Source organism: Poromitra crassiceps, assembly GCF_964638095.1.
Source record: "Poromitra crassiceps genome assembly, chromosome: 15".
NCBI lineage: Eukaryota > Metazoa > Chordata > Actinopteri > Beryciformes > Melamphaidae > Poromitra > Poromitra crassiceps.
The window spans coordinates 20,307,030-20,332,087 of record NC_139634.1 but is presented as its reverse complement, the minus strand read 5'-3'; the positions used below and the strand labels follow the sequence as shown (position 1 = coordinate 20,332,087).

Sequence of the window (25,058 nt, the reverse complement as noted above, 5' to 3'; positions counted from 1 at the left end):
TTTAAAATTTACCACTTATATGCATGTGTGTGGTTGATGCTAGAATGGATCGGCCGGAGGGACGGGGATTGTCGGGGAATGGACCCAACCCAGCCTCTGACCCTAACCTTAACCAGTCCTTATGCCAAAACCAGTAACCCTAAACCAAACCAATCATCACTCTCATGTCCTTCCAGTCAATCCATTCTAGCACCCGCCTACGTGTGTGTGAGGTAGGTGTACCTAGAAGCATGTGAGGCAGTGGAGGAATGGTGGGAGCGGGTGGACATTCGGCTGCCTGCGTAGTTGCCTGCACCCTCCGCTCCGTGGCTGATCACACACTCCGTTGTAGGGACGCTCTTGGAGATGTACTGCAACACGCACACACACACGCACACGCACACACATATGCATACAGCAAAGTCAATTGAAATAACATTGTACTTAATGCAAATGTAACACAATAAATTGAACAGAACCATTTTGACCAGTGTGTGAACATGCAGGTGCTATACTTTAGTACAACTTGTGTAATAGATCTGTTATAACCATGAGAGTATTCTTCTCCAAGACAAATCTGCTCTCCCTCCTCAGCGCTTCTCCCTCCTCACTGTTGCTATTATGCTGAGTCATGGCCATCATGTCTCCAGGAGGATGCTAGGTGTTTTTCTGCCCTCTCTTTAGCATTTAGCATCTGTCAGCTCAGCTCCTTCCTATGCTCCTACTGAGGTGACTGGATTGGAGTTTTACTTATACAAACAGTTTTTGGATGCAGAGCTGCTCTGTAGGCAGAAATCATCTCATTGTTTGAGTTAAACGTCAATGGGCAGAGACAAAGAAGCCACAGCTTTTCTGGCTAAGTGACTAAAGTCCAGTGACAAAGACAAGTGTAATAGAGGAGCTAGCTAATATTAGCACATACTATATGAAAACAAATCACAGCCATGTAAGTGGTGCAGGTAGGTTGGCACAGGTTGGTAGTCCTATCCAAGCCCCCACACCCCCTGTGTGTGTGTGTGTGTGTGTGTGTGTGTGTGTGTGTGTGTGTGTGTGTGTGTGTGTGTGTGTGCGCGCGTGTGTGTGTGCGTATGTTTCACCGCCTTTTCTCGACCATAACAGACACACATGTCACTTATAGAAGTAGCTGTAATGCTTAAAAATGCAATTTAACCATACTAAGTTATCAAGGTATGCTAGTCCAAATTAGTCACTAGCCTACAGCTATCTAGGAAAACTGGTTAGCTACCCTGCTGACCTTCCAAGATCATGAATGTCATGCATGCATGAATGAATGATTTCTTTATTTTTTTTCTTTTCTTTTGTCTTTTACCTCCACGAAGGAGGTAATGTTTTTGGTGCCGTTTGTTTGTCAGCAGGATTACGGAAAAGGTACTACCGATTTCCATAAAACCTCATGGAAGGGTGTGGCATGGGCCAAGGAAGAACTCATAAATTTTTGGAGCGGATCCGGATCAGACTCACAAAGGCCATGTTCACATTACAGGCAAATCGGATTTGCTGATAAAGTCATTAATCATCATTATCTTGATTGGTTTCCCAAATCTGTCCGCACTGCCACAAATCTGATTTTCAAGTCGGATCTGTGTGTCCAGACCTAAACAGGCTATCTGCATGGGTTGCCATTTTATGGTTTTTATGGTTTTACGGTCTATTTGTGTCTGCACTTTGTTTTCATCTTTTTATCTTAGAGTCTTGTGTGATTTTATGACTGTTTTGTTTTTGCTCTGCTGCAACCCAAAGTGCCCTTCTGGGACATATGAATAAACTTGAACTTGAACTTGAACTTGATGGTAACGACGTGGGCGTCAGTAAATACGTACGTTGGTGACGTGGTTTTCCTGCGCAGAAGCATTTGATGACGAGTTGCGAGTGACGTTCAAATCAGATTTGGTGGATCTGCGCGTCCGCACTCAAGTCACATCAGTCGAAAGCAGATTGGAAACTACCTCCATATGTGGTTTGGGACAAGTGACACAAATCAGACTTGGAGCGTCCAGACTCATAAAACCAATCTGGATAAAGTCATTAATAGGTCACTAAAGTTCACAAATCGGATTTGGCCTCCTAGTCTGAACATGGCCAAATAAGCAGTTCATTGCTAAGACTGAACTATTGGCCTGGTCTGAGCTCTACTGTATGAGTGCCTTTCCAGTTCATTTAGATTTGACTGCAGTTTCTTCTTTGACATTCACATTAACTTGTGCTCCAAAAATCCTGCGATTCTTTGGCTCAACCAGTGACATTATTTCTGCCTCCAGTGCAGCTGGAGGCATCTCTTCCTCTTCCTGTAGAGACCCGATGTGGGTATTTCCTCAACATGAGATGCAAGGTTGTTGAAAGGTATTCTCGACATGTCTTGATGTTCTAAATCTTTTATTTATTTAATTATGATGTTTAGTTGTTGTATATATATACTATGTGGGTGGAAACACACACGAATGCGCGCACACACACACACACACACACACACACACACACACACACACACACACACACACACACACACACACACCACACACACTCACACACACCACACACACTCACATGCACACACGTTCATGCATGCATATAAAAACAGACAACAAGATACACACACACACACACACACATGTACAGTGTGGGCGCTACTCCATTGATGACAACTAGCCTACAGAAGCAACTTTCTCTCTCACTACAATCCATTATGTTCTGCCAGCCTACCCACTATGCTGTCTGTACATCATGTCACATGGCTTTCAGTTTTAACAGTACCACAGTCCCACAGTGCTACTACAACACAGGATTAATTCTACAATCTCAGGAATATTATTGTAAAAATAATTGATGTGACATCCTAGACTTCCTACTGTCTATATATAAATCAGTGTATTTACAGTCAGTGGCCATGGGAATGTAATGCTAGAGATGGCACTCAAAGGGGGGATCTGAACACATGCCTGTATACAGATGGAATAAAAAAAGCTATATATATATATATATATATATATATATATATATATATATATATATATATATATATATATATATATATATATATATATATATATATACATGCATGCTATGGCACTTATGTAATGTCTCATGGATCTAATTCAGATGTTTTGTTTTTGTGGCCATTGTGTTGTCTATTGTTTGCATTGTCTGTGTTTGTGTTTAAATGCATAATAAAAAGAAAACAATTCTTGATGGTCTATAAATTTAATTTGAACTTAGATTTTGCTCAATCAGGCCTCTGGTGTATGTTTCTACTGTTTCGACTCACGTCCACCATGGGGATCTCCTCGGGACCAGGCCCGGGGTGGTTGGGCCCATTGGCCAGCATGCGGTTGGGTTGCTCCACACACTGATTCTGGTTCTGGTGCAGGTGACTCTGCATCTTCTTCTTCCTCTGCTTCCTGGAGGGGTGACGACAGAGGAATGCTAAGTCATCTGGCAAAAGTAGTAATCTGAAGACAGTGAATGATATCCTCTCCCTACTTACTCTAATTGCTCTCTAAAACCCTTGTATCTCTCTTCTTAGCTCTTGTCCTATTTCCCCCCTGCCACTGTGTCCTTACATAACCATTTTATGGTAAGAGGAATATTACCATTGCACTCCTTAGTATTGGTTTCATGTTATTTTGCACATTCGAGTGCTGCACTCACTGTAAGTTGATCTGGCTAAGAGTCTCATTGAAATCCCTAAATGTAAATGGAAACTCATGCTGACCCTTGCCACTCTTTAGGATACTGATATTTCCATATTTTTTTATTTTCTGTAGTTATTAAATGAATATTTTGACTTTTTCAACACTTTTGTGAGGTTGTCTTTTTGAGTTTGGTCTATTCTTTTCTATTCTCTTTTTTAATAATGCTCCACTGGTACTATGTACAACTCTTAGTTCTGGTGTATTTCCACTCTGTGGAGTGGTCAATTTGTAGTTTTTGGTTTAGTTTAATTTGAAGGGTTAGAGCAGAGCAGGCATGTCCAAAGTCCGGACCTGGCGCCAATTGCAGCCTGATTTTAAGTGGCCCTCGGCTTGTCTCTCAAAATAGACTATATGTGGCCTTAAACACAGTATTGGTTAATCAAGCAAGGTCACTTTGCGCTTTTTCCCGTTGACCTAATGATGACAGCACTATCATACAGTTTGTAGGAAAGCCCCAAGTAGGAACAACGCAGGCGGAACTAATGTTTTCAGATGGTAAAGAAAATCTTTAGAGTACAATTGTATAGTATGTGATTTTTTTTAATAACCCATATGATGCGAGAAGCAGCTGCCCCAACCCCCGCCGCCCCCCATATCTACAAATCTACTCTGACCCCCATTTAAAAAGTTTGGACCCCCCTGGGTTAGAGTTTCCATAGATGATGAGTCATTTATGTCTTTTTCTCCAGATACACGTACTTGGTTTTGCAGTAGGCCACCACACAAACGATGCCAACCACCAACAGTGCCACGCAGATGCCTGTGATAGTCAGCACCCGCCTCTGATAGAGCTCCTCAGCCTCTGTGGGTGGAAACACACACACACGCACGCACGCACACACACGCACACACACACACACACACACACTCACATGCACACACGTTCATCCATGCATATAAAAACAGACAGACAACAAGATACACACACACACACACACACACACACACACACACATGTACAGTGTGAGCGCTACTCCATTGATGACAACTAGCCTACAGAAGCAACTTTCTCTCTCACTATAATCCATTATGTTCTGCCAGCCTACCCACTATGCTGTCTGTAAATCATGTCACATGGCTTTCAGTTTTAACAGTACCACAGTCACACAGTGCTACTACAACACAGGATTAATTCTACAATCTCATGAATATTATTGTAAAAAGAATTGATATAAACCTACATCCTAGACTTCCTACTGTCTATATATAAATCAGTGTATTTACAGTCAGTGGCCATGGGAATGTAATGCTAGAGATGGCACTCAAAGGGGGGATCTGAACACATGCCTGTATACAGATGGAATAAAAAAAAAAGCAATTGTTTGTTTACAGCGTTAACACCACAATGGCTTGAGAGCCAGATAAGAATATGGTATTCACAAAGCTCACCATCCCAAAGAGGGAAAAAAAAGAGAAAATCTTTAGACATCTTTAAAGGACTGAAAAAAAATAGACTGTGACTATATTTTACTTCATTGGTAGATTCTTGCACTTACGGTAATTTACAGGTAGCCTATTTGTACTGTAGGTGATGGTCACGTGTGACTATAGAGTACTGCAGGGATGACGTATTTTTGTAGGCTTACCCAGAAATCGCTGCCATGATGGCTCGTAGGGGGAAAAGGCAAATTGGATTTTTGTATGGGGATTTCGGTTAAATGCATGAAAAAAGTATGAAATAAGGTCTGTGGTTAACAAAAGTTTATGAAACAGTGAAGTTTGTGTTCAGCAAGATAATCTTCACAAATGAGAACCAGTTGTATGACTTTTGAAACGTTTTCTGAAAATCATGTTAAAAAAACACATTTACGCTTCAAAAGTCATAAAAGTGGTCCTCGTTTGTGAAGATTATCTTGCTGAACGCAAACGTTGCTGTTTCATAAACTTACCTTATTTCATGCATTTAACCAAAATCCCCATACTAAAATCCCATTGCCTTTTCCCCCTACGAACCGGAAGTGCTACTTCTGGACTCATTCCAGCAGTACTCTATTCAAAGAAATCTAGAGAGCTTCCATGTGATGCAGCACGCTCTGGTAGCCATATTGGAGGTCCTCAGCTCTTGCCAACATCAGCCTTGAACGGACTATGTTTTGAAATGTACAATTTGGCCACGTCAACACAATTCAATCTAAATTACATGGTTAACTTCTATGCTATTTTGACTGGGATCCATTCGTTTCTTCACTGATATATCTGATCGATTTAGTTTAAATATCAGCTTATTAGCTAGCAAACCATAGTATCTGGAAGCTAACCAGATAATCACCGTTTTACTGTGAACACATCTGATTTGCATACTAGCTAACTAGGTTTTAGTTGCTTAAACCTAACCTTAAACAAATTTGTTTTACTTGCCTAAATTTAACCTGAACCATTAACCCGAAACAGGTGAACATTTTGATCAATTTGTGATATTGTCGCACAATCCTTTTGTGGTGGACGAATATAATCTTTCAATAATTTGTCCACATGTAATCTTCGTTTCAAAATTTTATGACACTGTGTTTGCTTAAAGGAACAGTTCACCCAAAAATGGAAATCCTGTTAGCATCTTCTCACACTCACTAGCTGAATACCCGTCCCTGTGTGACTGGCCATTTAGTCAGGCCTCGCTCACAGAGTAGGCATGCAGCCTCTCTTCTCGCTCCCCAGAGGGTTTCCATAGTCCACTTCACTGGCTGATTTTGTTGTAGCAAAAAGAGATACACACATGGCTGGGAGAAATTTAATCTAAATGTATTACTATAATTTCAACTCCGCTCACCTGTGTGCTGCTCCAGAGTTCACTGCCTGATTCAAACTCCGCTCACCTGTGTGCTTCTCCACTCTGGAGCTGTCCATGGTGCTGAACCTATGTGAGGCATTTTGGCCACTAATTGGACATTTTTGCTGATTTAGTCTGCCCTAATTACCTAATTCAAAAATCCGGCTCCGTTAGGTTATCCACTCTTTACACTTCCTGAAAGATTCAGCCCAATCGCACGTAAAATGGCATAGCTATGGCCGAACACAATTCTGCTCACTCACTCACTCACTGCCACTTCCTGCTCTCTCCTCTCTCACATTCCTCCTGCTCTCCCTCCCCTGCACCCTCCCACCTCTCCTTCTCCGTTCTCTCCTCCCACACATTTCCCATTCTCTCCTCACCTCCTCCCTCTCCCTGCTCTCTCCTCCCCCACATCCCCCCGCTCTCCCTCCCTCCCTCCTCCCCTCTCCTGCTCTCTCCTCTTTCCCCCTTCCCCCACTATTCTAAAGCATAGTACCCATTCTACTCCAAAGCATGGCACCCATTCTATCCCCTCCCACTATTCCGCCACTATTTTAAAGCATGGCACCCATTCTACCCTAAAGCGAGGCACCCATAAGCTCTATATGTGAACATGTGTTTATTTGGCAAAGGGATTCACTACTAAAGGCTTGCAGCAAATTAAGTTAAGCATAGTTTGGTTGCAAAGAAATCGACATACCGTATGTCCGTTTGTAAAATGTGTGTCTATATTTCTCTATCATATGATTGTTCGATGTGTTATTATTACTACTGTAATTTGTTACTGTTGTGTCAGCTAGCCCTCTTTTCCCTGTTCTCTTCATATAGTCTCTCATACTCCCCCTGCTCTCCCTCCCCACCTCCTCCAGTTCCCGAACCCCCCCCCCCACACACACACTTTTCTAAAGCATGGCATCCATTCCATTTTAAAGCATGGCACCCATTCTCTTTCTTCCCCCTTCCCCTGCTACTTTCCCCACCTCTCCTTCCCCATTCTCTCCTCCCCCACATTTCCCATTCTCTCCCCACCTCCCTCTCCCTGCTCTCTTCTCCCCCACATCCCCCCGCTCTCCCTCCCCCCTCCTCTTTCCCCCTTCCCCTGCTCCTTTCCCACCTCCTATACTCAACATTTCCCATTCCCTCCCCACCCCATCACTCTCTCACATTCCCCCTGCTCTCCTCCCTTCTCCTGCTCTCTCCTCTGGTCTATCCTATATTTCTATATTTTCTAAATTTCTCTATCAATTGTTCAATGTGTTATCTTTATTCTGTAATTCGCTATTGTTGTGTCAGCTAGAATTAGCTAGACATATTCTCTGTGAAGCCCTCTGGGACATGCTTGTGAATTAGAGCTATACAAATAAACTTGACTTGACTTGACGACTCACAGACACTTCACATTCCTATTATAGGATGCCAGTTGAAACACAACTTCCAACGGCATGAGGGTGAGTAGACAATTAAAAATTTGGGGTGAACTGTTCCTTTAAGACAAAACAGTACAGTAACCTACATTTAGAAACAAATATACCTAATCAGATCATTAATGTTTTCATTGATTTACATTACCTCACCGCAAAAATCGTTTTCATACATCTCTTTTTCTAGTCTGCTTGTTATATATGGAGTGGACCTCTATGAAGGCTGCTGGGAGATTTGTGATACAACTACAAAGCCTCTATTGGCAACAAGGTCAAGCTGTTTACAGCACCTTTTTTGTCAAAGTGATGTCTTGATGTTGAGTTGATCTGTAGACAGATTTGGATCACATTACATGACGCTGCATTGAGATCATGTTGTTGTCACAGGTTTGAGGTGATGCTGTGTGAACACTATGCAATCTTGGTGTATAGATTAATTCAGGTTTCTCGGCCTGCTGTGGCGTAACACTGTGTGTCAGCACGACAAGCGCAACGACACAATGACAGAGGGAGCAACAAACAGAACATGGGTAACGAATAAAAGGAAAAAAGGAAAATGGAGGAGAAGGAGACAAATAGACACTGGGAGCAGGGGCGTGTCCAGGAGGGGGGCCTGGGTGGCATCAACCTGCAGAAACACCCCCCCCCCCCTTACTAAATATGGAATATCATAGACCCTTGGATAGTCAGTGTCTACAGATGTTACTCTTTTAATCTGGCCGCGTTGCTGTGGCAGTACTGCAGCACTGCCATGGCAGCATGACAGCAGTGAGGGGGATCATTTAAATAGCAAAGCCCCCCAGTTGTACCACTGTAGCAGTACCTTGGAAACCCAGTAGTAAGGTGGGCAGTTTTTATGAGTAACATCTGTATATGGCCGAATTAAAGTCCCCGTAGGCTAATGTAGGCTAACTATCGTACACTTTTGCTATTTGTTAGTTTCAGTGTCTGTTCTCAGTTGTGACATTCTGTCACACATCTAACTGTAGCTCTTATGGAAGAAATATGGTTGAAAATATGGGAGAAAGCGAATGTTATGTGACATTATTAAAATTTGTGACCTGTCATAAGAGGCAGGTAAAGCAAAAAAAAAAAAAAAAAAATCTTCATCCCCCCTCCCATTTTCTCCCCAATTGTACTTGGCTAGGTAATTCCCCCTACTGTCCTGGTTGCTACTCCACCCCCTCTGCTGATCTGGGAAGAGCCGTAGACTAGCACATGCTTCCTCCAATACATGTGAAGTCGCCAGCCGCTTCTTTTCACCTGACAGCAAGGAGTTACACCGACAAGACGTAGCACGTGGGAGGATCACACTATTCCCCCTAGTTCCCCTCCCCCCGAACAGGTGCCCCAACTGACCAGAGGAGGCACTAGTGCAGCGACCAGGACTCATACCCCACCGGCTTCCAATCCGCAAACACGGCCAAATGTGTCTGTAGGAATGTCTGACCAAGCCGTAAGTACCGCTACCGGGAATTGAACCCGGGTCTCTGCTTTGGTGGACGGGTGCTTTTACCTCTAGACTACCCAGACGCCCCTCTAAAGCAAATTCTCAATTTCTCCTGTTTTCAAGTCTCACGAACTGAAGAGCAATTGATGCTCAAACTGTCCCCCTTACCTGATTCCGTACCCCAATTTACCCCCTACCCCCTCCCCCAAAATGTTCTGGACACGCCACTGGAGGGGAGGGGAGGGAAGCTGTGGGGGATGTACTAAAATAGAGTTGGTAGAGGGGAGAGGGGTTTGGTGCTATACAAAGGGCCTCTATAGGGATTGACAAGCCTAGCAGAGCCTTGGCCAGGCATTGTGTGTGTGTCACAGGTACTGATGCAGATAGGCAAAGGGGAATGGGGAGGCTGGCTGCTGGAGCCAAAAGCACTCCTGATTTAGCACAGGCCAGCTCCTGACTCTGAATCAATCAAGGGCAGAATAATAAGGACAGACTATGTGGTCAGGGCTTTCACTCTATTTTTTCTTAACACTTTGCCAAAATACATGCAGCTTGCATATTTGATATGCTGCCGAAGCCAATATGCATATTGCCAAAGCCCATAGGACAAGTTCTAACCTACTAATCACCGATGTTTCTTCTGATTGGGTCAAGGATGTAGCTTTGGCTCTGATAAAAGAATACAAATACCTTGTATTCAATTTAGGCCACAGCCATCAGTTTGGCTCTTTTGCTGGTGTCTAGCTTTCCAGATGTTTCAGATTGCAAGAGGAGTGCATGCGGAGAAGGGAGGTTACGTGTCTTAAAACCAGGTTAGTGTGCAGGAGAAGAGGGACAGGTTGAGAGAGACCCAGTTATGTTTTAGAAGGGATATGGCACAATAATGTGTGACTGTGAGAGGATCTTGGCAAACCCTTTAAGCACTGCACAGCAAAATGAATCAGAATGTTCCATACCCATAAATTCAATTCCGAGAAGCTCTGCCAACGCAGAAAGTTGTCATGGTAAAAGGAAAAAGACAGATAGGGTCAGAGATAGGGTCCACTTTGGAACATATATGCTATACTATTTCCATGTAGGCTATATGCTGAACCAGGAAATTAGATAATTAGTGGAATCTCTGTCAGTGGCATCATGGTGATTGACCAGTGTACCGTCCGGTAACAGACAGACAACGCAGACAGCCTCAGCTCAGTGACCCCCAGAAATGACAGGAAAAAAGAGAAAGCAAAAGAAATCCAAAGGGAAGGGAGAGAATGAACCAAAGAGAGAAGGAAAGAGAAGCCAGCAGGCAGGAAACAGGCATGCGGAGACAGAGACAGACAGACAGACAAAGACAGCAAGACAAAAAGCCACATCACTTACTGCTATATTTACTAGACCTCATTTCTGGAGTAAACAATATTGGACAGAAAAACCAAACAAAAACAGAAACAAGACAAAATAAAGTAACAAAAAAACAACAAGAAAACAAAAGATAAAAAGCAGTGAGTTACCCTCCAACATAAAAACATGTACAGTACAGTCAATGAGGCTGGCACAGCAAATGGGAGTGGGTGCTGTAACTCGTTTGACTAATGACAATTTCTAATTGTGTGCATTTGTATTGATTGCAGCACTTTGTCCCACTACTGCTTATAACCTTATGGTTTACAAAGAAGCCAGCACACTGATGCGTACTGCTACTGTATTATAACCTTTCATTTACAAAGAAGCCACCACATTATCAGTGCATATAGAGAGGTGTCACTAAGACAAAAGTCAATCACTGTCAAGTTGTTGTATATTTTACCATCCACCCCAACTTTGACTGCTCTATACCTCTACCATTAAACAAGCAGGCAGTAACAAATCAACATGGATTTAAAACAGCAGAGAGTATTCTTTGAGCTCACTGAAAGAGCTTTGTAATGCAAAATAAAAGCACACTGTCACACAGACAATTTTCAGCATGTAGAAAAGAGCTTGATGATGGGGCAAAAAATAACCAGACATTGCGTATGTGAAATATTATGATGTAGAACCTGTTAAATAACATTACGTATGTGAAATATTATGATGGAGAACCTGTTAAATAACATTACATATGTGAAATATTATGATGTAGAACCTGTTAAATAACATTACGTTTGTGAAATATTATGATGTAGAACCTGTTAAATAACATTACATATGAAATATTATGATGTAGAACCTGTTAAATAACATTACATATGAAATATTATGATGTAGAACCTGTTCTCAAAGTAAATTTAGCACATTGACATTATTCAGTGAGGGGATGTCCAAAACAAGACAAAACAAGACAACAAGGCATGGAGTAACATTGTTTAACCCTGGAGAAAAGAAGAGGTTGGTGATTTTAACCCCTCTATGGGTGATTTTAACCCCTCCATTTGATCTTCCTGTGATTGCTTGGTCAGTGACATGAGCGTGAACAGCCATTGGAGATAGAAGTAGTCCGTTTTGTCCTTGGACTTTTTCCTTTGAGTAGTAGCACCGAGCCTACAGAAATGACTGACTGACCCGGGATTCATTGTCCAATTCACAAGACCTGACTACTACTAATCCAATATTTCACATCCCATGCATTCGCAGCACAGTGAACCAACATGCCCCATATGTGTTTATATGCTTTAGTTGTAATCCAGTACTGCAGTGCTTAGGAGTGCAACAGGAGGTCACCTCTAAAACATCTCAAGCCGCTTTAAGCTGCATGCCATAATGACAGAATTCATTAGATGATCCATGGATGCTCAAAGTCTAAACAAGCCACAGGTCCTCACATTCCCCCCTGACCGCTTTTGTTAATGGCACACTCCACTGATATGATCAACCAATTTAAAATGTTGAAATATAATGTCATATTTACATAGTAACCCCATCTGGAAAGTGATTAATCTTCAAAAGTGACAAATGCCAGTTACAAGGGTCAATAATGGCAAGGGACTGGCAGCAATCAGCCTTCAGATGAATAATGGTGAGTGATGTTTTCAAATGTCATTTACCTAAAGACTCGACTTCTGAGTATTGAACGCATTCTGACTCTAAATCTTAGTCCTATTCACTTTCCTGTGCGTGCCAAATACTTTGGATTGCAGACATAGCTTCTAGTATTGACTTGTTCAAAAATGCGTCAAATGGAGTTCTAGTCAATCTCAAGGCTTCAATTGCCACGCCTGCTCCTACTCCACAAACTGATGCTTGAAGCCACTCAACGATTTGTCTGCGTTCTAAAGAGTGGCACAGCAGCATACAGCATCAAAATGTCAACTTGTATCAGTATTTTCAATCCCTGTCTTTGTTAGATTGAGGGAAGTTTTTGCTGCTAGAAAACCCTGCAGCACCGATGGACCATCTACAAAGAAACGTGACAAACGACAAACAACTTTGACTGCGCATGTTGGCTGACGCATCAATTCTTAGTCTTTTTGTGTGCAGCTCTCTGGGTCAGGCTGCAATAGAAGTATCTAGTGCAGTGATTCCCAACCTGTGGGCCGCGGCCCCCTGGTGGGCCGCGAAGGTATTGCAAGTGGGCCGCCAAATCATTTCCAAAAAAGTATGATTTTTGAAGAAAAAAAAATCAAAAAGTTTTTTTTTTCCAATTTTTTTTTTGAAAGATTTTGAAAAATCATACTTGAAAAAGTATGATTTTTGTTTCTTTGATGTTATTGCTTTTGCTTGAATTGAAGTTTCATCTTTACATCATCTTTATATTGGGTTTGTGTTTATTTGTAACCCTATCGATTTAATGGGCTTTCTTCTGATATTTGGATTTTGTTTGGATCTGATATTGGATGTCAAATTGTTATGAGAATGCATTTTTCCATTGTTGAAGGATACCGTTATTTATTAATCATTTGTTAATTAGCCTGTTACAGACAGCCCCTTGCTTGTCATTTCTGACATCTGTGTGGTGCTGATGGACAGCTCCTTGAATGATTGGTGTGTGTGTGTGTGTGTGTGTGTGTGTGTGTGTGTGTGCGTGTGTGTGTGTATGTGTGTGTGTGTGTGTGGACAGCTCCTTGAAAACTGTAATACTGAAGGTGTTGCAACATGTTACAGGTGCTGTGTTAGTGACTGTGGAGCTTCCAACATGTTTCTCCTGTATTCAGTTCAGTCCTTTATGTTCAATTTTCAATAAAAAAGTGCTCTGAGAACGCATTATATGGCCTTTGTATTTATGGGGTCGGAGGTGGGCCGCGAACATTTTTGAGACATAAAAGTGGGCCCTGAGTTGGAAAAGGTTGGGAACCACTGATCTAGTGCATACAAATAAGAATTTACAGTATGTAATAAAAGCAGAAAACTTTGCATTGATCGACATGTCAACTCTCTGCCTCCTCTGCTTTCTCTTTGTGCAGCTCGCTGGGTCAAGCAACATTAGTTTCTGCAGTGTAAAAGTGGAAGTGTCTAGTGTGCAGTGTACTGTTTCAAAATAAGAGATTCTAGTATGCAGTTTAGTGTGTTAAAGGCAAAAGTATCTTGTGTGTAAAAGTATCTGGATTATTGGTTGTTTCTAGTGAGCAGAGGAGCGCCACAGAGGAACCAGGGGAGACAGGGAGAGGGAAGGGACATGCAAACACACTCACACGCTAATTGACATGAAACATAACAACAGGTATGCACACACAAACACACACACACACACACACACACACACACACACACACACACACACACACACACACACTAGGGCTGGGTATTTATGTTTGTATGTATATGTCTATATATATATATTATATAGTATATATATATTTATGTATATATGTATATATATATATATATATATATATATATATATATATACATACATGTATATATATCCTATAGTATATATATATGTATGTATATATGTACTGTATCTCTCTCTCTCTCTCTCTCTCTCATGAAGTACTCTATTGGTATCGGTATCACTTTAAGGGTACTGGTGGTACTGGTATTGTGTGTGTGTGTGTGTGTGTGTGTGTGTGTGTGTGTGTGTGTACACACACATATATAAAATATTTTTTACGTTTTGGCGGCATCTTGGCACACTGAACTGCAAATTCCGAATTCACCACCACAGACTGTATGGGTTGTAGCTGCTGCGATAGTGGGCCATTCCCACGTCGCATTAAAACGGACACTTGCGGTGATTTGGAGCAAAACCATATAAATTGTCATAAATGTTTCTAGATTTGTATACAAAAAGTATTGATTGATTGGGTTGATGGATTGTTTGATTGATTGATTTTATTTGATATTTGATTTTAAAAGTACAACAGTTCAGCCAAGGCATGGCCTGCATATAATATAATAAGGAAAAATCAGGAAAACACAATAAAGCCCAGAAGCTTATTTCCATTGTGGTCCCTTCAATCTAATGTAGGCATACTGTAGTTTCACTGGAGAAGTTGCCATACTACTTGGTTTGGTCCGTAACATCGAGTACCGATGCCCATCCACAGTCAGTCAGTCAGTCACTCACACACACACACACACACACACACACCCGCGCACGCACACACACGCGCACACACACACACACACACACACACACACACACACACACACACATAAAGACACACACACACACACACACACACTCAGTGCTCCCTCCATCCAACCCCTCCAGTGTAGCATGCAGCGTCCCAGTGGGTAGGAGACAGACAGGAGTAAATGGACATACTGTAGAAACCGGCCATGACGGAGTTTTGACACTGGTCCCCCGTATAGTCATTGGGACACCTGATGGAGGGAAAACAAGACGGAGAGGGAAGGGGGGGGGGGGGGGGTGGAGGAGAGGGGGTAAAACAACAGGAAGGAGAGGAGTAGTACACAAAGACAGATAGAAGAGAGGGGAGAGGGAGGGAGGGACAGGGGGGACATAAGAGAACAGAGAATGAGGGGTTAGAAACAGAGCACAATCCACTGACTACAACATGTGACGGAAGGAAAGAGAGAGGGAGGGGGAGAGAGAGAGAGAGAGAGATGAACTGCACGACGTGACATCGCCCCCATCGATATGGCATCACCACTGCTACAGCTATGACATCATCATCACAGTCATGCGGGTCACATGATGGTGACTATCTGCGGGAAGTAGGAGGGGTCAAAGCTCACGGTCGTAAACCTCCCCACCACCCCTCACACACACACACACACACACACACACACACACACACACACACACACACACACACACACACACACACACACACACACACACACACACACACACACATATACAATATATACACACACAGTTATGTTTGTCTCAATATACATGTTAGTACCTTTCTGTTTCTGACTACACTCATTCTCTATGCCCCCACCCAAACCATAGGCGAGGATACACTAAAGCCCCCCAACACATGATCCGTGGTAAAACAGCTGTGCGCCCGCTGTGCCGTTGTTTTCCTGTGGGGAGAGTCATGCCTCCCAACTATGTGCCAGTGCTACACTTGGCGTTGCGCACCGCTCGAATTTTCCACCTTGCGGTGAGAGGAGAGAGGATGGCTTCCATGCGCGATTATACGTTGGTGCACTGGCTGCACGTGCAACCCCTAGTGGCCAGATGATTTTTTTTTTTTTTACCTTTTATTTATACACTGAGAGCAATGCTCTCTTTTTCAGGAGTGCCCTGTTCAGAATGTGTCATATCCTACTATACCATTCAGTGTCTCCTATACAGTTATCTATTTTTTGTGGAGGTACACCACAATAGATTTTGAGCACCACAAATAGATTTTGACTGCCACATATTCATTTCAAGTAGTTGACTGCAAACACCTGCTTTAGGAGCCCACTAGATCATCATCATCATCATCATCATCATCATTTCCTTTATTTTACCAGGTAGATTATTGAGAACACATTCTCTTTACTCTTTTACAATAATGACCTGGCCAAGAGGACATAGATGGTGATAGATGGTGCTCTGAGGCCCACCAGTGGGCCACGGTTCAGTGGTTGGGAAACACTATCATGCAGATAGAATAGGGCAGGCTATATAAGGAGACAATTATTTTTTCATCACTGTAAAGCCACAGCATAGTGAAGAGGATATTAATGTGATGTGTGTAGTTCTTCATATCTACTAGCCTCTTCATTTTGCTCTCAGAGTACCCCAGATTAATGCATTTTATTACAAATGTCTATCCCCCCCTGTAGACCCCCCTATCGGAGTAATATTGACTTCTGGGTGGTGCAACCCCTGTTTGGAAGGTCTAGAATCACCTATGATGGCCTCTCATGTGGAGGCAGCTTCAGTCTTTGGGATATTGGCTTGTTGGTCATCCTACCCATTAAGTGATGACAACATAGACACCAAAATCATCCACGTGTCATCGGTACATCATTCTCTTGGGCGCTCCACGGCATCCTAACACGTTAGCACACACTGACTATGTTAATCACTTTCGATAAAAGAGGTCGGTGGTTTGATCCCGGCTCCTCCGCTCTACATGTCGAAGTGTCCTTGGCCAAGATACTGAAACCCAAATTGCTCCCGATGGCTGCGCCAGCACCTTGCGTGGTAGCTTGCCGTCATTGGTGTGTGAATTGGTGAATGTAGGCACATTGTAAAGCGGGAGAAGTAAAATTGTATATGCTGTCCATTTCCCAGTCCATTTACCTGTTGTTCACTATAAAGTGCCTCACTTCTCATGTTTAAGTGCAAATGTTTTTATCAGTTAACTTAAAAAGCCCTTGATCACTCATCATCTTCATTATTCAAAGTCCAGGTTGCACAAGATCTACCCTTCTGTCTCACCACTATGTGATAGGTGTCATGGTGTCACAGGGTACACTATCCCATGCTTTTTGGTTTTGCCCTTCACTGTCTGGATTTTAGGCCAAAATATTTGATTGGTTCTCTAAGGCCTATAAAATAACCCTTCAGCCGGAGGCGGAACTTGCCATCTTCGGCTGCTCGGTATCCTCTCTACTCCTCAGTACGGCTGTGCAGCAATCTCTGACGCAGGGGATGACTGCCAAGAGACTTATTCTGAAGGAGTGGAAGCAGTGGTGTAGTGGAGGGTAGACGCAGGCTACCTACTTATTTTTCAAACAGCTTTGCGTCTACTTACTTCTAAATCTCCGCTGACGCGCTTTCATTCAAGTTTTTTCTCTTTTCTGCCTAGTCTCTGCCGGGCAGATTGAGATTCCACCAGGAAACGTTGCATTATGACCGCAAAGCGGACACCGGAGCTGGTCACAGTTGTCGCTATATATATATATATATATATATATATATATATATATATATAGCGGCTGGGGGGGGGGCGTAAGTTACAGTCTACCCACTTCTCCAGGGACCACTACACCACTGAGTGGAAGTCTTCCTCTCCACCTTCTTTCAGGCTGTGGCTGACAGACATGGTTTCGGTTGTACGTATGGAGAGACTCCGGTTCCTGAGGTCCAATTCTCTTGTGAAATTCTCGGCTATCTGGGACCCATTTCTGGCCTACTTAGACGAGGTTGAAAGTGACAAGTAACTTGCCCACTGCCCAGCTGACTTTTCATGGACCCCTTGTTAGGGTTGCTGTGAGACATGTGGATTTAGGTGCGGATACTTAATGTCCAAGACACACTTGGTAACTGAAGTCTCGATAACTACGAATGCTGTAGCACTTGAAAGCTGAGTCTGCAAGGTTCGAAGATGGGAACTGTTGCAGAAGGTTGCCTGGGATCCCACGCACATCTCTTACAAGCACAATAAGCACTTGATGCCGCTGACAACGCTGTAACATTGGAATGTTGATGATATTATGTATATTTTTGTTTTGTTCTCCTATTAGTCTGCTGAACAAAGTATAACCCCTGATGTCATTGTGCCGCGCTCTCTTGCTTTGATACGGTGATACGGTGTCAGTGTTGACTTATGGATGTTTACTTGTGTTGTGTGTACAATGCATGTTGTATGTATGTATGTATGTATATGCCCAGTGTTGTCTGTAATGTGTTGGACTACTTACTGTGAACCAAATTGCCCCTCAGGGACATTAAAGTTTTTTGAACCTTGAACCACTAAGAGACTTCCTATGAAAGTAGTCCCTGGTAGTTCAACTAGTATGTTATTTTTATCTACTAACTTACCATCTAGCTTTAGAGCTACACGCTGCTTACCACCTAGCTTTAGAGCTACAAGCTGCTTACTAACTTACCATCTAGCTGTAGAGGTACAAGCTGCTTACTAACTTACCATCTAGCTGTAGAGGTACAAGCTGCTTACTAACTTACCATCTAGCTGTAGAGGTACAAGCTGCTTACTAACTTACCATCTAGCTGTAGAGGTACACGCTGCTTACTAACTTACCATCTAGCTGTAGAGGTACAAGCTGCTTACTAACTTACCATCTAGCTGTAGAGCTACAAGCTGCTTACTAACTTACCATCTAGCTGTAGAGGTACAAGCTGCTTACTAACTTACCATCTAGCTGTAGAGCTACAAGCTGCTTACCAACTTACCATCTAGCTTTAGAGCTACAAGCTGCTTACTAACTTACCATCTAGCTGTAGAGCTACACGCTGCTTACTAACTTACCATCTAGCTTTAGAGCTACACGCTGCTTACTAACTTACCATCTAGCTTTAGAGCTACAAGCTGCTTACTAACTTACCATCTAGCTTTAGAGCTACAAGCTGCTTACTAACTTACCATCTAGCTTTAGAGCTACAAGCTGCTTACTAACTTACCATCTAGCTTTAGAACTACACGCTGCTTACTAACTTACCATCTAGCTTTAGAGCTACACGCTGCTTACTAACTTACCATCTAGCTGTAGAGGTACAAGCTGCTTACTAACTTACCATCTAGCTGTAGAGCTACAAGCTGCTTACTAACTTACCATCTAGCTGTAGAGCTACAAGCTGCTTACTAACTTACCATCTAGCTGTAGAGGTACAAGCTGCTTACTAACTTACCATCTAGCTGTAGAGCTACAAGCTGCTTACTAACTTACCATCTAGCTTTAGAGCTACAAGCTGCTCACTAACTTACCATCTAGCTGTAGAGCTACACGCTGCTTACTAACTTACCATCTAGCTTTAGAGCTACATGCTGCTTACTAACTTACCATCTAGCTTTAGAACTACACGCTGCTTACTAACTTACCATCTAGCTTTAGAACTACACGCTGCTTACTAACTTACCATCTAGCTTTAGAGCTACAAGCTGCTTACTAACTTACCATCTAGCTTTAGAGCTACACGCTGCTTACTAACTTACCATCTAGCTTTAGAGCTACAAGCTGCTTACTAACTTACCATCTAGCTTTAGAGCTACAAGCTGCTTACTAACTTACCATCTAGCTGTAGAGCTACACGCTGCTTACTAACTTACCATCTAGCTTTAGAGCTACACGCTGCTTACTAACTTACCATCTAGCTTTAGAACTACACGCTGCTTACTAACTTACCATCTAGCTTTAGAACTACACGCTGCTTACTAACTTACCATCTAGCTTTAGAGCTACAAGCTGCTTACTAACTTACCATCTAGCTTTAGAGCTACACGCTGCTTACAAACTTACCATCTAGCTTAAAGCTACAAGCTGCTTACTAACTTACCATCTAGCTTTAGAACTACACGCTGCTTACTAACTTACCATCTAGCTTTAGAGCTACACGCTGCTTACTAACTTACCATCTCGCTTTAGAACTACACGCTGCTTACTAACTTACCATCTAGCTTTAGAGCTACACGCTGCTTACTAACTTACCATCTAGCTGTAGAGGTACAAGCTGCTTACTAACTTACCATCTAGCTTTAGAACTACACGCTGCTTACTAACTTACCATCTAGCTTTAGAACTACACGCTGCTTACTAACTTACCATCTAGCTTTAGAACTACACGCTGCTTACTAACTTACCATCTAGCTTTAGAACTACACGCTGCTTACTAACTTACCATCTAGCTTTAGAACTACACGCTGCTTACTAACTTACCATCTAGCTTTAGAACTACACGCTGCTTACTAACTTACCATCTAGCTTTAGAACTACACGCTGCTTACTAACTTACCATCTAGCTTTAGAACTACACGCTGCTTACTAACTTACCATCTAGCTTTAGAACTACACGCTGCTTACTAACTTACCATCTAGCTTTAGAACTACACGCTGCTTACTAACTTACCATCTAGCTTTAGAGCTACATGCTGCTTACTAATTTGATCACTTTTGAGATAAAGCTATGGCTAGAGACACATGGATGATTTTGGTGTCTCTGTGTTCTCATCAATGAACAGGAAAATTGACCAACAATCCAATCTCCCAAACCATAAGCCTTAACCCAAGCCCTGGCCAATAAACTAACTGGGAGTGGTTATGCAGCTTCCTTAACCCAAGCCCTGGCCAATAAACTAACTGGGAGTGGTTATGCAGCTTCCTTAACCCAAGCCCTGGCCAATAAACTAACTGGGAGTGGTTATGCAGCTTCCTTAACCCAAGCCCTGGCCAATAAACTAACTGGGAGTGGTTATGCAGCTTCCTTAACCCAAGCCCTGGCCAATAAACTAACTGGGAGTGGTTATGCAGGTCCTTAACCCAAGCCCTGGCCAATAAACTAACTGGGAGTGGTTATGCAGCTTCCTTAACCCAAGCCCTGGCCAATAAACTAACTGGGAGTGGTTATGCAGCTTCCTTAACCCAAGCCCTGGCCAATAAACTAACTGGGAGTGGTTATGCAGCTTCCTTAACCCAAGCCCTGGCCAATAAACTAACTGGGAGTGGTTATCCAGCTTCCTTAACCCAAGCCCTGGCCAATAAACTAACTGGGAGTGGTTATCCAGCTTCCTTAACCCAAGCCCGGGCCAATAAACTAACTGGGAGTGGTTATGCAGCTTGGCGGTCCAATAAGGTCAGCATATTATGCAAATAGCTCCCGTTGTTGCGTAACAACGTAACAAGCACATGTTTTCCCAGGAGGCGCGGCTAGGGAAACAATGCAGAGGCATTCACTTTCTCAGGGTTGTTAGGCTGCTGAAGGATGACTAAGGTACTGTATATGTACTGTATAGGCAAGGGAAAACATGTTTTTCACAATATGGGACCTTTAAAGAAGTAAGGCGTGGCTAAAATGACCATCAAACGAGACTCCTTAACATACGCAAATAGTGTAGTAGCTGTACTGTACCGCACTGTAGATGCTACCACTATGTATGTCTAATGTTTAATTGTATGTTTAATTAGGTATATGCTATTTGCACCTGTACGTCAAATACGTCGAATTCAAAATGTTTAAGTACGCATATGACATATGACAAGTATGCACATGACATGTGTACCTATGTGCAGTGAATATGCCACTGTCTCTGACTTGTCTTATCACTCTGCTGCCTTATTGTTTGTTGTGTCTTTTGTTGTTTTTGCACTCATATGCCCTGTTATATTTGTACTATGTTGTAAACGGAGTTCACAGCACAAGAATCTTGAATCAAACTCTGGGCTGGAAACTCCAACTGGTTTTTACAAGGATGGAAGTACAAGCACACACACACACACACACACACACACACACACACACACACACACACACACACACACACACACACACTGCTGGAGTAGGTTTTGGTATTTCTTGGTCATAAATAACAGCAGCAGTTTACATGCAGCCTTGAAATGTGGTGTTTTGTTTCTGGATGGGTGGTGAACTGTCAGCGATACAACGGGCTGTATGTGATTCATATTCTGGCACCCGCCATCAACCTCACAACACTGAAGCTAACAAGTAGGCTATACTCTTCACTGCATCACAGTAACTAGGGAATGGATATTGTATAATACTGCTATACTTACTGTACATACATGGTATTGCATTGGCACGTTAGGCCAAGTATTGATATTTTCATTCTTGTCTAGTCTATTAATTCTCATCAAGTCTACTAATGAAAAGCCATGCAATCGTCTATCATATGACGTCCTTGAGGATGGAAAAAGCTTTCGGAAAGAGCGCTTGAAATTCTGAAATGTCTTGAATTGCGTCTTATAATGGGGTCATGGCTTTTTACCCAGGCGGAATTGATTTTTTCTTTTTATTGCCATAATTGATACTATATCAGCTTTTACTGCAGTCAAATGAAAAAAAAGCACATGATCGTAAATCACAAAATCTGATCGAACTGCAATACCTATTATACATGAATTGCAACGTCATGAATCATTGTATTATGAGATTATGGGCGTGGCCACCGTACAGTCATCAAATACTATCAGGAGCTTTCTGGCTATTCCGTCCTCTAACAATAACCACCCTGTGTTTGCCGAGAAACCAGTATTTACACAGCACACATGATCTAGTTAAAATGCAAGCTGTATGTAAATGACCTTAATCTTACCCTCATGCATATACTGTCCATAAAACTCAGCAGGTATCCTTTTCTCCTCTTTCTCACCACTAAAGAGACAACTTGCATTTTGAATCAATTACAGCAAAAAAGCCTCAGAAGAGCCCACTCAGCAATTTCCCATAGAGTTATAAATAGAGCAGAGAGAGGGAAAGAGAGAGAGAGAGAGAGAGAGAGAGAGAGAGAAGGTTGGGAGACACTCGGAGCAGGCCTATGCCGACAGAGCTTTTACTGTATATAATTTATTTTCTCTTCCCCTCTTCTCTTTCTCTCTCTCTGCTTCTCATTTCTCCTCTTCTCTCCATCCTCTCTTTATCTGCCCTGCTTCCCCCCCCTCTGACTGCACTGTTCTCTCAGCCCTGAGAAGCAGCGCAGGGGGGAAGCCAGCACACCTTTTGTCCCAACCATCTGAATGAAAGTAAAGCCTGTGATAAATTATTTTACTGTATATCCATTATACAGGCTCTGATCTCTTACTGTATATCCATTATACAGGCTCTGATCTCTTACTGTATATCATTATACAGGCTCTCATCTCTTACTGTATATCATTATACAGGCTCTCATCTCTTACTGTATATCATTATACAGGCTCTCATCTCTTACTGTATATCATTATACAGGCTCTCATCTCTTACTGCATATCATTATACAGGCTCTCATCGTTTACTATATTTATACAGGCTCTCATCTCTTACTGTATATCATTATACAGGCTCTCATCTCTTACTGTATATCATTATACAGGCTCTCATCGTTTACTATATTTATACAGGCTCTCATCTCTTACTGTATATCATTATACAGGCTCTCATCTCTTACTGTATATCATTATACAGGCTCTCATCTCTTACTGTATATCATTATACAGGCTCTCATCGTTTACTATATTTATACAGGCTCTCATCTCTTACTGTATATCATTATACAGGCTCTCATCTCTTACTGTATATCATTATACAGGCTCTCATCTCTTATTCATTATACAGGCTCTCATCTCTTACTGTATATCATTATACAGGCTCTCATCGCTTACTATATCTGTAAATCTCATGTAAATCCAATGTAAATTCATATTTATCATCCACAGAACACTTCACCACTCATGTACATATTGTATATATTGACTCGATTTGATTTGATTTGATTGCACTTGCAACCTTGCGATTGCCGTTAGTTATCTTCCTACTTCTTATCCCTGTATATTGATGTAACCGCTACGCTGCATACAGACACTAAGACAAATTCCTCGTATGTAACTTGCATACTGTGGCCATAAAAGTGATTCTGATTCTGATTTTACAGGCTCTCATCTCTTACTGTATATCATTATACAGGCTCTCATCTCTTACTGTATATCATTATACAGGCTCCCATCTCTTACTGTATATCATTAGGCTCTCATCTCTTACTGCATATCATTATACAGGCTCTCATCTCTTACTGTATATCATTATACAGGCTCCCATCTCTTACTGTATATCATTAGGCTCTCATCTCTTACTGCATATCATTATACAGGCTCTCATCTCTTGCTGTATACTGTATCATTATACATGCTCTTCTCGTCCGGGTTCCCACCCACAGACACTGCCAGCTAACACTGTGGCTTGAACCTGTGACCCTCATGTTGGTAGGCAAGGAATCTACCGCTGCACTACCCGGAAGCCCCCGGTAGTTTTGACCTATAGTATAGTTGAGACACAGGGGGTAATCTTGGCTGCTGGTCACCACATTGTAGTTTGCCAACCAAGTTGTGGTGCTGTCTAAACCAATCAGATAAGAGCTAGCTGTGATCGTACAGAGAAAACTATACAATGGGCATAAATGCTAAGTAAGCAAAGCACATCAAGCTTTAACCTAACAACAACAGCTAGCCAGGGGGGCTGTTTGTATGTGCTGCCCTCCATTATAACCTCCACACCTTGTTTTGGCCAGGGTGCCTTCTGTATGTGCCGTCCTCCACTCTAACCTACAGACTCCATTTTGCTGTACAGCCCCACTTTCCCCTTCACGAGGAGATTATACATTTACATGTCCGGCACAAACCTTCACGAGGAGATTATGCATTTACATGTCCGGCACAAACCTTCACGAGGAGATTATACATTTACATGTCCGGCACAAACCTTCATGAGGAGATTATATATTTACATGGCCGGCACAAACCTTCACGAGGAGATTATACATTTACATGTCCGGCACAAACCTTCATGAGGAGATTATATATTTACATGTCCGGCACAAACCTTCATGAGGAGATTATACATTTACATGTCCGGCACAAACCTTCACGAGGAGATTATATATTTACATGTCCGGCACAAACCTTCATGAGGAGATTATACATTTACATGTCCGGCACAAACCTTCATGAGGAGATTATACATTTAC

At 42.3% G+C, this 25,058-nt stretch overlaps 1 protein-coding gene across 1 annotated transcript in view; it reads right to left on the bottom strand.

Moving 5' to 3' along the window:
* nrg2b (neuregulin 2b) overlaps window positions 1–25,058 on the bottom strand; it is a gene marked incomplete at both ends in the record, with an annotated part of 82,717 nt that overhangs the window by 7,488 nt on the left and 50,171 nt on the right. Inside the window, 5 exons of the mRNA XM_083652134.1 lie at window positions 223–350; window positions 3,263–3,388; window positions 4,385–4,491; window positions 10,287–10,310; window positions 15,002–15,060. Coding sequence (XP_083508260.1) covers window positions 223–350; window positions 3,263–3,388; window positions 4,385–4,491; window positions 10,287–10,310; window positions 15,002–15,060 — 444 coding nt within the window. The remainder of the gene's footprint in view (window positions 1–222; window positions 351–3,262; window positions 3,389–4,384; window positions 4,492–10,286; window positions 10,311–15,001; window positions 15,061–25,058) is intronic.